Source organism: Trematomus bernacchii, unplaced genomic scaffold (genome assembly GCF_902827165.1).
Source record: "Trematomus bernacchii unplaced genomic scaffold, fTreBer1.1, whole genome shotgun sequence".
Taxonomy (NCBI): domain Eukaryota; kingdom Metazoa; phylum Chordata; class Actinopteri; order Perciformes; family Nototheniidae; genus Trematomus; species Trematomus bernacchii.
The window spans coordinates 2,250,840-2,266,207 of record NW_022987608.1 but is presented as its reverse complement, the minus strand read 5'-3'; the positions used below and the strand labels follow the sequence as shown (position 1 = coordinate 2,266,207).

Below are 15,368 nucleotides of genomic sequence, written 5' to 3'. Positions count from 1 at the left end.
GTAGGGTAGACATGTGGATGTTATCCGGCTAATCAAAACGTGCATTTATCTAACAGGTACGTTTCCCACAGATCTTATTTCGAGCTATTTTCTAAAATCCTATGGAGAAACCTCATTGCTTTTTTGCAGCTTACTTCCTGGTTTTAGGACGCGTCACTGCAGCTCTCTCGTCTCCTCTTCACACACCACACTTTTCGCGGCACACGTACTTACAGCCAATCAGCTCTGAATGATTTGAGAAGACGTATGGTGGGGATGGTAGCTACGTGCCCCTCTGGTCATTATTTTTTTGCCACACACATTTCATTACAAAATACTCTGAGCATGCGCAGTGAAGTTTTTACAGTCACCGTTGACTTCACAGCGAGAGGAAGGGGCATAATCAGGTTTTGTCCCACATGGCTCTAAACAGCTCAATAGGCACACACTGTGACTGTAGACACACTAATTAGAAGAACACAGACTAAAACAGCAATGTACAGACGAATCAGATGATTAAACATGATCTTAAAATATATTTTATATATTTTTTTATTTTTTTTTTTGCATTTTTGTAATCATTATTTGTAATACTTTCTGCTGACACTAGGTGGGGCTGTGCCCCACCTGCCCCTAATGACCAGTCGCCACTGGAAGTAACATTAAGTAACCCAAAATATTAAACAGTAAGAGTAGTAGTCATATTTCGTGAACCCTTTGAAGAGTACTGTCACCAGTGTGATCATTCTATAACACACAATTTAAGCCCGGGGGAGAAATGCTAACGCTAACGCTAGCGATCTTCTCTACTTCATGCTATCTGCACAAATGGTTGACATTAAACATTAAAACGACCAGGCAGTTCAGAGAGAATCAAAGGAAGGCAGGCAGGCAGCTTTGCATGACATTCTACAGGACGTCAATCGTTTTTGTTGACAAGACAGTAGTGACATAAAGAATATGATAAAGGCGGAATTAAAGCTTTAGACTTTGAATCGATGATTGGAACAATTAAAATAAAATGGTTGAAAGCCTTTTTGTCCCAGCCAGAATCCATGTGGTTCCATATTCCAAAGGCCATATTTAAACGTCTAGGAGGGTTTGATTTTCTTTTAAAATGTGATTTTGAGGTTAATAAGATTCCGACCAAATTGTCAAATTTTCATAAGCAGATACTTCATTATTGGAAGATGATATTTACCCACAATTTTTCTCCTCATGGATCTACGTTATGGAACAATAGAGTGATTATCATAAACAGAAAATCCTTGTTTAGGAGTGATTGGCATGAGAGGGGTATTTTGTTTGTTAGTGATTTACTAGATTGCAATGGTAAACTGCTAGATTTTTTGGCCTTTTCAACGAAATACAATATAACGTGTACTGCTAAAGATTATAACAAAATCTGTAAAGCAATTCCTGTACCACTTATTGGAATGATTCATAATACTTTACTGTACTCAAATGTTGTATCAGTTTTACCTAATTTGGAAATTATTGGCGATACTCTTAAGAATAACAAATCTATTAATGCTTCCCTGAAATCCCACATTTTTCACAATTTTAACAGAGGCTTATTTCCTCAAGTGACCGATTTAGACACTTTATCTGTAATGGAAAAAGCTCTATCTGATTTTATAAAATGGCCTATTTCCCCTAAAGCAAAAGAAACTCATTTTAAAATTGTTCATAAAATCTACCCGGTTTCTACTTTTTTAAATTCAAGATTTAAATTTGAAGTGGAACCATGTTCCTTTTGTAATTTATCTGATGAATCGTTGGAACATTTATTTTTCTCTTGCCCTTTTTCTGAATTGTTTTGGTCGAATGTGAGAGATTGGTTGTTACTTAAATTAACAAATATTCCGGCCTTCAAAATATATCACATTTTATATTATATTGATAATTTGGACTCTCCCATTTCTGATTTGGTAAATATAATTATTATTTTGGGTAAATACCATTTACATTGTAGTAAATGGAGAGGAGGCAAGCCCTCCTTTCCCTGTTTCATAAATGAGTCCAAGTCCTTTTTTCTGTCCCTTAGAAAAATACAATCTTGTAACCTGTCTATAAAGATTTGCAATGACATTTCCAAATGGTTATTATTTTAAGTAAGCTTAATGCCTCTTAAATGTTTTTGTGCCTTTATGCTTTTTTCTTTCTTTTTTGTCTTATTGTGAATGAATGTCTTGAACTTATGTTGATAAGTTGATGATATCCTCACCGAGCTTTTGTATGTTTAAAAAAATGTTCAATAAAAAAAAAAAAAAAAAAAAAGAAAAAAAAAAAAAAAAAAAAAAGTAGTGACGGCCATCTTGGTGACGTGTGTTGTTGACCAGAGATGGCCGTGTCTCAATTCAGGGGCTGCACCCTTCGGAGTACGCAGCCTACGCGGTCCACGGAGGACCCAGCCCACGTAGACCGGGTAGGCTGGACCGAGCGGCCTACGAAATGAGACGGTCTAGCCTACGGAGCGCTTCGTATTTATGTCACGTGATACGCGCTGTTCGGTTGCGTTGCTCCAGCAGCCTGCTAGCAAATTAGCTTACAAGCTAACTCAGCTGAAAAGGATCCAGAAACTTTACTACTTTTACATTTTTTGGAGATCACCGTCGGCGATGAATTAAAGAGGACCATGGCCAGGTAAATAAGATGAAGCTGTTCCTTTAGCCCCCAGTAATGTTACATTAGTAAGTTAACAAGTAAATTATATATAGCTGATGTAATTTAATCATATTATTTCATATTTAAAATAAGTCTTAATTTTTCTGTACTAATAAAACAATATGTTTTTTAAATGAACAAAAGCATGTTGTATAGATTGATTCTTAACAATATTAGTCTTCTAATCTTAATAGCTGTGATCATAACAGTTTATATTCTCCTTCTTCCCCTAAACCTGCCCAGATGATGTCCCACTGACACCAGGTCAGCACCTCCAGGTCCAGCAGCACCGTGACCCCCCCGCTCTGCTGAAATACACAATTAAACATTTTCTATGACCTTTTTTTTGTATTAATAAAATTAAACTGAAGACAGTTTAATGACCTAGAGATATCCTATTATTCCACTGCTTATGTGTACATGTTGGAAATAATGGTTAAAACCTCAGTAAATGAAATAAACAATGTGTTTAACAATTACAATTTAATATTGTATTTTCATCTTATCACAAAGTAGAGGTAAGAATATATCCATCCTCTCTCTGCAGCTTCATGTCTTCTATTATTATAACTTTCATCATTGAGACAGAGGAAATCAATCATGTTATTTAACATCAGCAGTAAAACAAATATCAGCAAAAGTGTGTTTATGCAGTTGTTTATTTGTATTATATGTGCAGCAAGTATATAGAAGCAGTTGTTTGGGGAATCAGACAGACTCAAGCTATAATCGTTACATATCTATTAAAAGAAAGGACACATGCAAAATCATATTCTGAAACTAAGACACAAGTCTGTAGGACGGCAGTAAGCAGAGGTCTGGGTGGAGGATGTTCCTGATCGCCGTTTTGCTTTCTTCAGCACCACGGGGTGTCCAGGTGGATGGCAGCTCTGTCCTGATGATCCGCTGGGGTTAGGGGTCCTTCTCCAGCACCACGGGGTCCAGGTGGATGGCAGCTCTGTCCTGATGATCCGCTGTGCACTTTTCAGATCAGGGGTCCTTCTCCAGCAGATCCATTTCTCCAGAATTTTACTAATTACAGAGAAAAACAAGAGAAAAATAAAAAAGTGAATTAATCATATTAAACACAGGGTTGTAGAAGTATTATTGCAAAATGTAACTCTAAGCATTTCAGACAAACAATCCCTAAAGGATCATTTAAAATTATGTACTATTCTGGTTTTTAAAAAACTAAAGAGATGAAGACAGTCACACGTGCATCCCTTTGACAGCACGGCACAAACTAACATCAAGCAAAAGGCTGCTGTCTATTTTTGATTGTCTTATTATTATGGGATTAGGATAAATTAAATAAACTTTAACCTTATAAAAGATGATCAAATCTGGTGGAAATATTTAAAATAGGCTTTTCTTTTAGCCCTACCTCAAAGCAGCATGAGCTGAACACAAAGGTTGTAATGTTGTCCCAAAGTTTAATAAACAGTAAAACATTGCTACATGTCAGAGAAATAAATAAAGCAAACAGCAGCTACACGTCAGGGTAGCCTTTTATAAATCCCACCGTACTGTAGGCTATACCGGTCTAAATGTCACTTTGGTCTATTTATGTAATATAAAGTATAACTTATCTATAACAGAGCCAAGATCTCTGTATGACTTTAGTAAACTTCTGAATTGAATTAAAAATAAGTGTAAACAACAGTGCAGTACGTCCAGCTAGATAGTTAGCGTCACATATTTATCCGTATTATTTAACGAAAATGTACGTTTTAATGCCCCTTGGGTTTGACGTGTGTGACGTTAGTTAATTTAAAGTAAGTTAAAACCCAATACTCACATTTATTAGTGATTCCTCCGCTTGCTGTTGCTTTTAAATCCACTCTGCTGGGGAGACCAGAAGCCATTTCATTTGAAAAAAACTCACTCTTCCCTGCGTGCATTGCACCCTGGGATATGGTAGGCCGCGGAGTGTACATCAGATGTATCCTTCAAATTGGGGAAAAGTAGGCTGCATTTGTGGGCCGCATTCGAAGGAGTCTCGTCTTTTTTTTAAATTGGGACAGCCTTCTTTCGGCGGAAGTGACGTATGCGGTCTACGAATGCACCCTTCGAAGGATGAAACCCCTGAATTGAGACACGGCCGTAGTTCATTCTTCTTCTTCTTCTTCTTCTTCTTCTTCTTCTTCTTCTTCTCTTTAATGGCGAATCGCTTCAACTTGGAGCATATATCGCCACCTACTGTTGGTTTATTAAATGTTTATACTAAATCCTTGTCCTCAGACCAGTGCTTTTGAGGAATTTGAAGATCAACTTGTTTGCTTCATTTCTTGATTTACTTTCATATATTGACTTGAAATCCATGTCCTTGATGTTGAGTTGTTCCAGTGCAGTCTTCAGAATGAGTCTTTGTCTGTTATAATCCGGGCAGCTAAAAAATACATGATGTATTGTCTCTGGTTGTTGGCAACCATCACAATTGCCATTTGGATGTTTTCCAATCAGATGCAGTGATGAGTTTAATCCAGAGTGACCCACTTTTATCCTGCTGTTAATGCTCTGTTCTCTTCTACTACTCCCCCAAGTGCTTCCCGTTCCTACTTCCCTTTGTATCTGGTATAAATGTCTTCCTTTGGTGTTACTGTCCCATAGTTTTTGCCATTGTTGCTTGATAACAACTTTTGTAACAGATTTGACTTCTGCTCTACTGATGGGTACCATAATATCTATCTGGTTTGCTTTCAAACCACATTTTGCCAGTTGATCCACTACCTCATTCCCTCTAATACCCACATGCGCTGGAACCCACACAAATTGAACAACAATTCCCAGATGAACTAACCTAAACATGATGTGTAAAATTTCATGTAAAATATCCTGTCGACATTCTGAAGAGAAGTTGTTTATACTCTCCAGAGCTGCGCTGGAGTCAGAGCAAATGACCACTCGCATTGGCTGTATTTCCTCTACCCACTGAAGTGCTAGTGAGATAGCCATCATCTCTACTGTATATACTGCGATATGATCACTCGTCCGCTTTCCCACTTTTACTTTTAATTCAGGAACATAAAATGCACAACTAGTTTGACCATTTTCTGGATTTTTGGATCCATCAGTAAATATTTGTATAAACTGCCCATATTGTTCATGTAGAACAGTATTCACATAAGCCTGTACATTAATTTTGTTTTTCATTGAATGTAACCTTTTCAATAAAGATAAATCTACTATAGGTTGAGGTAGCAACCATGGTGGAACAGCTGATAACAACACCGTCGGACTAATATTCCATTCTTTAACTTTGAATTCCTTACATAATTCCGAAACACCATGTAGTTCATTGAGCGTTTCACACAAACAAATGTGTTACTTCACAGTTTTTTTGACTTGCAAAATTATCTTTTAAATTGACAAACATCATATGTGTAATTTGTGGCACATTTCAAACGGGATCGAAAGATAATCTTTCTCTCTCCATTGACTTCAATACATAATTTTTCCGAAATAAGGTCCCATGGAGGTCCACCGTGCATCCATGGGTAAAGATTGTCACTCACTACCCGATCCGTCCACTTGCCCGATCGGTACATTTAAATGTAATTAGATATACATTATTAATGCCATACATTTTTGCATAAATATTTATTCAGTATGATAGCTGTCTAACAGAAGTTAAATCCATTTCTCACTTATTCTGACAATGTACTTAACCCCAAATAAAAGAACCCAATAAAAATAGTTGTTAAATAATAGTGAAGTCACGTTGTAATAACAAAACTCATCTCTCTCGGTTTTTTTAGTTTTCTTTGTGTGCTTTGCCAAAAGCCACTGTGTCAAGTGTCCTAGTTGGGTTGCCGTACGGAGTTGTACAATATGGCGGACCATCTCGCACATGCGCAGTACCGATCGTGCAGGTGGACGGATCGGGTAGTGACCTATTATACATCCATGGTAGTGACAGCGTCTCATGTCAAGGAATAGACGATAGGGTTAGAACTTGGGAGCTGATTTTTGGACTATTCGACCGCAACCAGAGCCTCGGTTACAACCTGCTCTTCATTTGAAAAGAGCTTTTAGTTGTAAAATAAGTTGGTAAACTTACAAAATCTGAAGGGGGTTAAATACTTGTTTCCTCCACTGTAAATGTATAGCCTCAATGTCCTGAGATAGCTGATTGATTTAATAGTTGGATCTACAGTAAGTCGTTTTTTTACAGTAAGTACTAGTAGAAGTAGTAGTACATTTGTGTGTGTGTGTGGGGGGGCTTTTATATATAAATCCTTATCCTGTGCATTCACACTAAATATGAACCTGAAAACTATACACGTCCTCTTTAACTGACACCAAAATGATGATTTGTGGTTGAAACCTTCTTTTAAATCTTTTCTTGTTACCCTCCAGCAGATGTGTCTCAATGGAGAAGAAGAAACCTCCGATTCCTTAGAGTCCATCGAGGTGAGTTCCTCAGAGGAGACGTCCCCCCGCTGTGTCCCCTTCCCAGGATCCCCCCCCCCCCCCCCCCCACAGGACCCCATCACAGAGACACCCCTACCTAACGTGATCCAGGAAACTGAACCTCCTTCTTCACTCCCTTCCTCCCCTCCTCATCTCCTTCCCTCCTCTCCTCTCAGAGGACCCTCAGACCTCCACAGACCCCCTCCCCTCTCCTCCCTGAAGACCCAGCAAACATAGCTCTGTTTGTGGATGTTTCTCCGAGCGCTGACCTCCTGAACGTCCTTCCACATGTGGACGCCTCTGCCTCCCCCTCTCCAGTTTCCTCACCCTTTCTCCACAGCAGCCCCCACCCTAAAGGTCCCTCTAAGCACCGCTCTCACCGGGGTCCCTGTTTGCGTCACGTTCCAGTTCTACACCCCAGAACCAGAACCAGAACCCAGAGGAGACAGCAAGTGATCCAAAGAGACTAAGTGAAGTGTTTTGGCCGTGCTGCTTTCTGACAGAGGATCTGTGAGGGTCTGAACGTAATCTGATTTAAAATAAAATACATCATTGCGGTCTGGTTATTATGTACTTTATAACTCTATCATCTTTATTTTCCATTTCATTGTATTTTTGAATGACTTTTTTAGTTTTTTTATTGTTTTTAATCTATTTTATTTTCACATTTTTATCAATTGCTTGTCAAACCCTTTGAAGTGTATCAGAGGAGCTCTAAAAGGCTATGTCATTGTTTTAAATGTGATAATTGGTCATCATTTTATCGTTACTTCCTTTATTCTACCTATTTCTATTATTAAGATTTAATCATTTTTTAATCATAATTTTTAATTCACGGTATTTTTACTTAAATGTTGTTTATTATGACTTTTATTAGTTTTATTTTCAACATTTTACCACTTTTTAACATCCTCATGTTTGCCAATTGGTCGTCAAACACAGATTAATAAAGTCTTTTTGTTATATCATCAGTTTTATTTTCTATTTCCCTATAATTGTCGTTGATCATTATCCAATCCAATCCACTTTATTTCTATAGCACATTTAAAAACAACAGAGTTGAACAAAGTGCCGTACATCATCAACTGTATAAAAACATAGCATAAATACATAAAAAACAGACAGGACATGAAACAAATGTAAAACACGAGACAATGAAGCCAGATCAGAAGCCACAGACTGAAACACTCTCCTACTTGACGTATGAACAGTACAAAAAACAAGTAGCCTAAGATAAAAACCCACATTTCAAAGCACAAGTGTCACCTGGTCTGTAAATGCAAGGGAAAAGAACTGGGTTTTTAAACGAGATTTAAAAACAGGCAGAGTTGGAGCAAGTCTAACCTGGAGGGGCAATTCATACTTTTGGAGCTGCAACAGCAAAGGCTCCTCGCTGCTTGAGCCTCGATTTAGGGACGACCAGAAGGAGTACGTCTGTCAGCAGACCTCAGTGACCGTGTGGGTGTGTATGGTTTTAAAAGATGGAAAGGGTCTTAAAAAAGATCTTAAAAGGTATTACATTTGACTTCATGATTCCTGCAATAACTGAATAACTATCTCTAAAAGAGAGTTTCCCGGTCACAAACTGGTAACAACAACAACAACTTGTTGCTAGGCCAGCCCCTCCTTGCTCAAGGTTGGTCAGCAGCGTCAGAGAGCGAAAGGTAAACATGGAGGGCGAAATTATTCCCTGACAGTAACATGTTTGAGTCAGTTTCATAATCAACAATATGCTGGATTTTTGGAATCTTTTGAATCTCACTGTGAAAATGGAAGATGTTATGGAAAAGCATACTATTTAAAATATTTAAGATGGTCCTTTGGAGAGGGAATTATAATATGTTACAAATCAGAAACCACATTTGCCTAAAATGAATCCCGAAGACCCTGCAACATAAGATAAAACTAGGATTTTATATATTTTGTAATGTTATTTAATTTTTAAATGTTACAGTATGTCCACTGCAGGACGTCGAGACCATTTCAGTTTGAAAAGACAGCCATTATTAACAGATGTAACGTATTATGCTTATAGTGTTCTTAACACAATAATACATTCACAATAAATAAGTAATTGATCCGAACATTGCTGTTTATTTGGTATTTCAACTGTTTTATTGACACAGAACAGAGCATATTCAAATGAAAATTCAGATGTACAATTATACAAGTACATTTATACTACAATTAATATCAATAACATGTTCTTGTAGTACATGTAATGTGCACGTATATACACCTACAATTGTAATGGATTTTTAATGACTGCTTACTCACTTCGTTTGACAAGTGGAACCAACGTGACTGAGTCTAAGCCGGAACTATTTCAGTGATGCACAGCCGTTGATAACTGAGCATGGCGTCGGGTCATTTATGCAAACTACACAGTCTCTTAACTCGACTTTCTAACGGCACCACATTAAGACATGTACAAAGTAAGTTCTTTTTGTATCCATTTAACAATTTATGAAAGTACTCAAGTTAAAGGTGGTGTTTTTGTAACCGTTTATAACCGTTAGCTCAATGGTGTAGCGAGCAATGCTAACAGAGGCTAACCTTGAGACTGTGTTCAGAAGGTAAACACTAGCATTTGGCTAACTGTGTTTTACCTGTAAGAGATAATAAAATATACCTACTAACTGTGAATAATAGTATTCCTTAATGCATGCTTGCTCTGGCATGAATGTGAGATGTTTATATGTTATGTTTGTTTATTTTCTACTCTTTTTATTTTTCATAACTATGTGCAATGCCCCGTTTTAACACACTGTTGTCACAAAATGTTGTTCTAATTTGGGTTCAATAAAGTATATCTTATCTTTTCTTATCTTGACCTGTAAGTATGTGTCATACTTGCGACGTTTTGTGTCTTGCAAGGACGTCAAACCCTGACATGAAAGACTATAGTGTGCATAGTACAGGGATTCAAGCGTTTTAAATGTGATGTGATGTTTACTTTCTAGCTAAATGTGTCCTGTTAACTAGTGCATTATATATATTATGCAGAAAGGGATGAAGTACTCAGATCTTGTACTTGAGTTAAAGTAGAAGTACTCAGAGCTTGTACTTGAGTAAAAGTAGAAGTACTCAGATCTTGTGCTTGAGTAAAAGTAGAAGTACCAGAGTGTAGGAATACTCTGTTACAGTAAAAGTCCTGCATTCAAAATGTTACTCAAGTAAAAGTAGAAAAGTATTATCATCAAAATATAGTTAAAGTAGCGACAGTAAAAGTAGTCATTGTGCAGATTGGTCCATTTCAGAATAATATATATGATGTGTTTTATAATGATTGATCATTCAAGTGTTATCAAAGCTGGTAAAGGTCCAGCTAGTTTGAATGACTTTGTATACTGCAGGGTAGCTTGTGAATTTACTCCAGGTGGAACTAAAGTCTGATTTAACACTTGATTATATTTCACATCATTCATCCACATCTGTAAAGTAACTAAAGGTATTAAATACATGTAGTGGAGGAAAAGTACACCATTGACCTCTGAACTGTAGTGGAGTAGAAGTACAAAGTAGCAAAAACAATTCTTAAAATTGTACTGAAGTACAGTACTTGAGTAAATGTATATATGTGTGTCTCACCTGTTTTGTTTTCTGTTGCAGCATGTTTGGTGCCAATGCGACAGAAGACCAGTGGTTCTCCACTTGATGATAACCAGTAAGAACTTATTGAATTACTTGTGTTAAAAGTGCACCTTTAGATACGCTCCTTGTCTCGTACTGTAATGTATGAACTGTGAAGGATGTATAGTTCGTCTGCTGGTTTTATCATCAGCAAAGTATTCAGTTAAACCAAAGAAATTAAGAAAACACATTAAAATGTTCTGGAATAAAGATACTTAATAAATAAATGTGCTTGTGATATTGTGATCAGGATATTAACCTCATTTTCTTTGATTTAGCAATGTGGATATTGGTGTGACCTCAGATGGGAAAACCATCGTGTGCTACCATCCCAATGTTGACATTCCCTATGAGCTCACCCAGGTAAGAGAGTGATCCATAGCCTCAAAGTGTCAAACTGTCTCATGTTTTGCCCCTTTGCTGCTCATGTGCTGTCCTAGAAGAAGACACTTGTATAAAAAGTGGTTGTAGATTCAAAGGCTTTTTATTGTCATCAGCGATCGAGAGTTTTATCGCTTGAAATGATGAAAAGGAAAAAGGACAAGGACCTCCCTCTGTTGGAGGGGCAAAGGAGTCTGGTGGGATTCTTTTTGCCGCCAGCAAAGCGTGTTCCTGTGAAAGTGTACTGCCGGCGAGCCTTGACGGGGGGGGGGGTGCTAGTGGAGCACGCGCGTGAACAGCGAGCGCCGGAGCCTCACAGTGGCGAAACAGGCTCCTTGGTAAACTGTGGTAACATGAAGAGCCGTTTTTTGGGAGCCGAAAGAGCCGGCTCAAATGATTCGGCTCACTAAAAAGAGAGCCGGAATTCCCATCACTAATACGTAAAGTGATAGTATCTATAAGGGACGGCTCAATTCAAAATTCAAGTCACGTGACACTAACTAAATTAGTTAGAGGGAACTTTGTTGATAATTACTTTTTTTCCGCAGCCTATCGAGCGACCGGACCCCGTGAAGAACCCGGTTGAGTCACATGACCAGATCTTAAAGGCCCACCTCAGCAAGGAGGTGCTGAGGGACAAAAAGGGGCCGACCATAGAGGAGCTGAGCAAGATGTTTTTCACCACCAAACACCGGTGGTACCCAGTCGGACAGTAAGTACATAAATTACACACACATTGTGCTTTTCATTTTTACTTATAGTCTACTTGCCAGCAGTGTTGGGTACCCCACATTAATATGTTAGAAATGTTTAGTACGGATCCCCAGCACATAGAAACTGCTGGATGCTAAATTGCACAATTGGCTTAGTTTCATTAACTAGGAGACAATACCAAAAAAAAAAATGGCAATTATTTAGTGGTTTTGAGGGTTATTGACAATGTTGAATCAAATTCTGACACAGTTACAAAAATTCCAAATCTTGCCAAGTGTATTCATCAAATATATCTAATCAATCAACAACTTTATTAATCCTGCAAGGGGCAATTGGTTATGAGCAGCAGCTTATGTCATGTACACAGGCAGGAACATACACAGATACACCCGGGAGCACAGATGTGGATTTACATTACATGTTACTTGTTAGACTTACATACTCAATACTGTGGGCAATCCCCACAGGAGCAATTTGAAGTGAAGTGTCTTGCCCAGGGACACAACGACTGACTGCAGTGGGGTTTGAGCCTGTGACCCCCTGATCCCAACACCAAGGCTCTATCCACTGCGCCACACGCCTCCCTATGGATCATTCCAATTTACACGATAAATAGTTCATAGCATCACAATAATAAATAAATATCAAGTTAAACGCCTTTCAAGAATTTAAAAGTTTGAGTGCAGAAGGGATGAATGATTTTGAAAAGTGATTAGTCTTTAGAGCAGGTAGAGCATATCTACGCCCTGATGGCAACAGGCGAAATTCATCTGCAAGTACATGACCTGGAGAGGCCAGAATGCTCTCTGCTTTCCACAGAATCTGTTGGTTACAGAAGGAATTTAAGTCTCTCTGTTTCACGCCGATGATCTTAGAGCAGGTTTTAACAATGCTGTTCAGGCTGTTCCTGTCTTTCAGTGTAAGGCTATGGAACCTCGCTCCATTGTGGAGATATTCCCGCGAGAGTGCGTAAAATGTAAATGTATTTATATATTTCAAATGTGAAATTTTACCAATATACTCACGGACCACTAGGGGGTCCGCGGACCACACTTTGAGAAACACTGATCTAGTCAAATCATTATGTGTTTGCATAAAGCAGCTCAACAATAGAACATGCCTGAGGCGAAACCTGGCACAACACATCTGTTCTCTTTCGATGAGATCAACTAACAACACCGTTTTGGAGGTTATTGAGGATGATGAGGATTAGGATTTTAAAAAAGGCAGTTTTGAGTCCCCTAAAACTTTTAAAATCGACCCAAAATGCATCAAAATCAGCTCACAGAGAGTACAGATATGGCCACTTCTGTTTAAAACTGTCATTTTTGGTCCTGAAAATGTCAGAAATTGATTCAACATCCTCAATAACACCCAAAACCACTCCAAAATTGTCCAGATCGACCAAACCATTTTCTAGCTATTGTCTGCATATTCTAATTGCAGTAAACATATGCAAGTTAGCATCCGGCAGTTTCCATGAGCTTGGGACCCGAACTATACATTTCTAAAATAAGGCTTTGGGGTACTTGACATTTTCATGTTAACAATAGGACTCTATGAGCTGGCAAACAGACCATTTCCTGCCTTAGTGTGGATAACTAATGGCGCATTTCCACCATGGCGCGGAGCGCGGTTTAAGCGTGCCGTGTCGTGCCGTGCCCGTTTTTGGTTGCGCTTCCACTAGGCCTAGTTACGGCCCGGCCCGGCCCGGCCCGGGGCCACTTTTTCACCTCTTTTCTGGCCCGACAAAATTGTGGTTCTATCGGGTCCAACAAACAGGGCTGAGTCGGGCTGAGTATGCTAAACTAGAGAGAGAATCGCTGGCAAGGGGGCAACAACTACAACAAGATGAACATATTTGACCGTGATTTAATTGTAATACACGTTTCAAAATGATGCCGAAGTAACAACATACTGATACCGGTTAGTAAAAACCATGAATTAATGCTTTGGCAAGTTTGCAGACAGACGGCAGGCGAAAAACCTTTTAAAATGCGTGTTTTCTGAATGGAGATTGGCTAAGCTAACGCAGTATATGCTCCGACCGTCCACACTCACAACAACGGCCTACAGACATAAATAAAGCAGCGACTGTATTCGCCATGACACAGGCAGTCTGTGGTTTGTACTTGTTTAACTTTTGTCTAGTTTCTGAACATATATAAGGAGCTGTGAGTGCTAACAGCTAACGGCTGTGTTGTTTTTCTGGGGTTCTCATTGAAGATGACGTCACGGCTCCGCCTACACTGCGTTACTATAGTAACTACCCCAGTTCCTAAACTGTAATGGAGGCGCAGCATGAAGTGAGCCGGCCCTAACAAGGCCCAACGCGGCCTAGCAGTACCGAGCGAGGCCGAGGCCGACCGTGTGGTGGAAATGCGCCATAAGTGGCTTCTTGTAGTCCTTTTTTTTTTTAATTGTGATGCAAAATGTAAGAGCTGAAAGAAAATATATCATAGATTTTCATTAATTTCCTTCTGTGTCATTGTTCACAGGTACCACCAGAGACGCAGGAAGAAGGATACCCCAAAGGACAGATAGTTGAAGGCCAGAGTTTCAGAATTGCAAATAATGTTGTCTGTGTTGTCACAATGATGTATAATAAACTGTTAAATATTACACATGTTGTCATGTTTTGGAGTCAGTGCTGGATGCTTACTTGCATATGTTGGGCAATTTGCACTATTGGCATAAATTGCATTAATAAGCAAATGCAGTTAATAGCTAAAAAATAGTTTGGACAATTATGGAGGCTATTGAGGATGTTGAATCAATTTCTGTCATTTTCAGGATCAAAAATTGCAGTTTTAACCAGAAAGTGGCCATATTTGTACTCTTTGGGCTGATTTTTATGCATTTTGACTCGATTTTAAAGTTTTAGGTGTCTCGAATCTGCTTTATTTGATCCTAATGCTCATCATCCTCAGTAACTTCCAAACCCAGTGTTGTTAGATGATCTCATCGAAAGACAACAGATGTGTTGTGCCAGGTTTCGCCTCGGGCTTGTTCTATTGTTGTGCTGCTTTTATGCAAACACATAATTATTTTACAAGATATAATTATACAAATACACATGGCAAGATTTTGAGTTTTTGTATATGCGTGACAGCCATCTGCTCATCCACATGCCATCATTTATAAAACTATACTAGTATTAAAACAAATATAAAGGACAATAAAGCAACTTTACATTTGTCTTAGAATTTCTATTTCTCAATCTTGAATATTAAGCCATGCCAAAGACATGGCTCTATAGATGGAAAAGTTAGGCCCAATCCCAAACCACGCCCTGCACCCACCCCTACACACTACCCCTCCGTTTGCGCGTTCGTGCGGAGGGTCCGCCACATTAAGTGCTGTTCCAAACCAACGAGTGTGGAGCGGTGAGGAGGGGGAGTGGGTTATCAAGCCATCAAACAGCGAGGGTGTTTCTCAATCGCGAGTAAAGCTGCTTCAGAGCCACTATTTCAAGCATACTACGTCATCGAGCCCCGCCGAAGTACTGTTCCAATCTCCAGCATACTTGGAAATCTACCGAGCCCGGCGTACTCCGTTTGGAGAAATATCGAGGCTGCACA

General features: G+C 38.9%; 1 protein-coding gene across 1 annotated transcript; it reads left to right on the top strand.

Annotated features, from left to right (window-relative positions):
* The first annotated feature begins 9,345 nt into the window (after nucleotides 1–9,345).
* Nucleotides 9,346–14,409, top strand: mrpl42 (mitochondrial ribosomal protein L42). The gene is made up of 5 exons (XM_034131454.1): nucleotides 9,346–9,494; nucleotides 10,672–10,726; nucleotides 10,971–11,055; nucleotides 11,622–11,785; nucleotides 14,286–14,409. Exons 1-5 carry the CDS (start codon nucleotides 9,416–9,418, stop codon nucleotides 14,329–14,331), a joined length of 429 nt encoding a protein of 142 aa, XP_033987345.1. The 5' UTR covers nucleotides 9,346–9,415; the 3' UTR covers nucleotides 14,332–14,409.
* The last annotated feature ends 959 nt before the right edge of the window (nucleotides 14,410–15,368 follow it).

Excerpts from the sequence above, each read along its gene's own strand:
- mrpl42 (XM_034131454.1), top strand. The coding sequence starts at position 9,416 with ATGGCGTCGGGTCATTTATGCAAACTACACAGTCTCTTAACTCGACTT. Across the intron at positions 9,495-10,671 it reads CACATTAAGACATGTACAAA|CATGTTTGGTGCCAATGCGA; the intron begins GTAAGTTCTTTT and ends TTTCTGTTGCAG. Across the intron at positions 11,056-11,621 it reads TTCCCTATGAGCTCACCCAG|CCTATCGAGCGACCGGACCC; the intron begins GTAAGAGAGTGA and ends TTTTTTCCGCAG.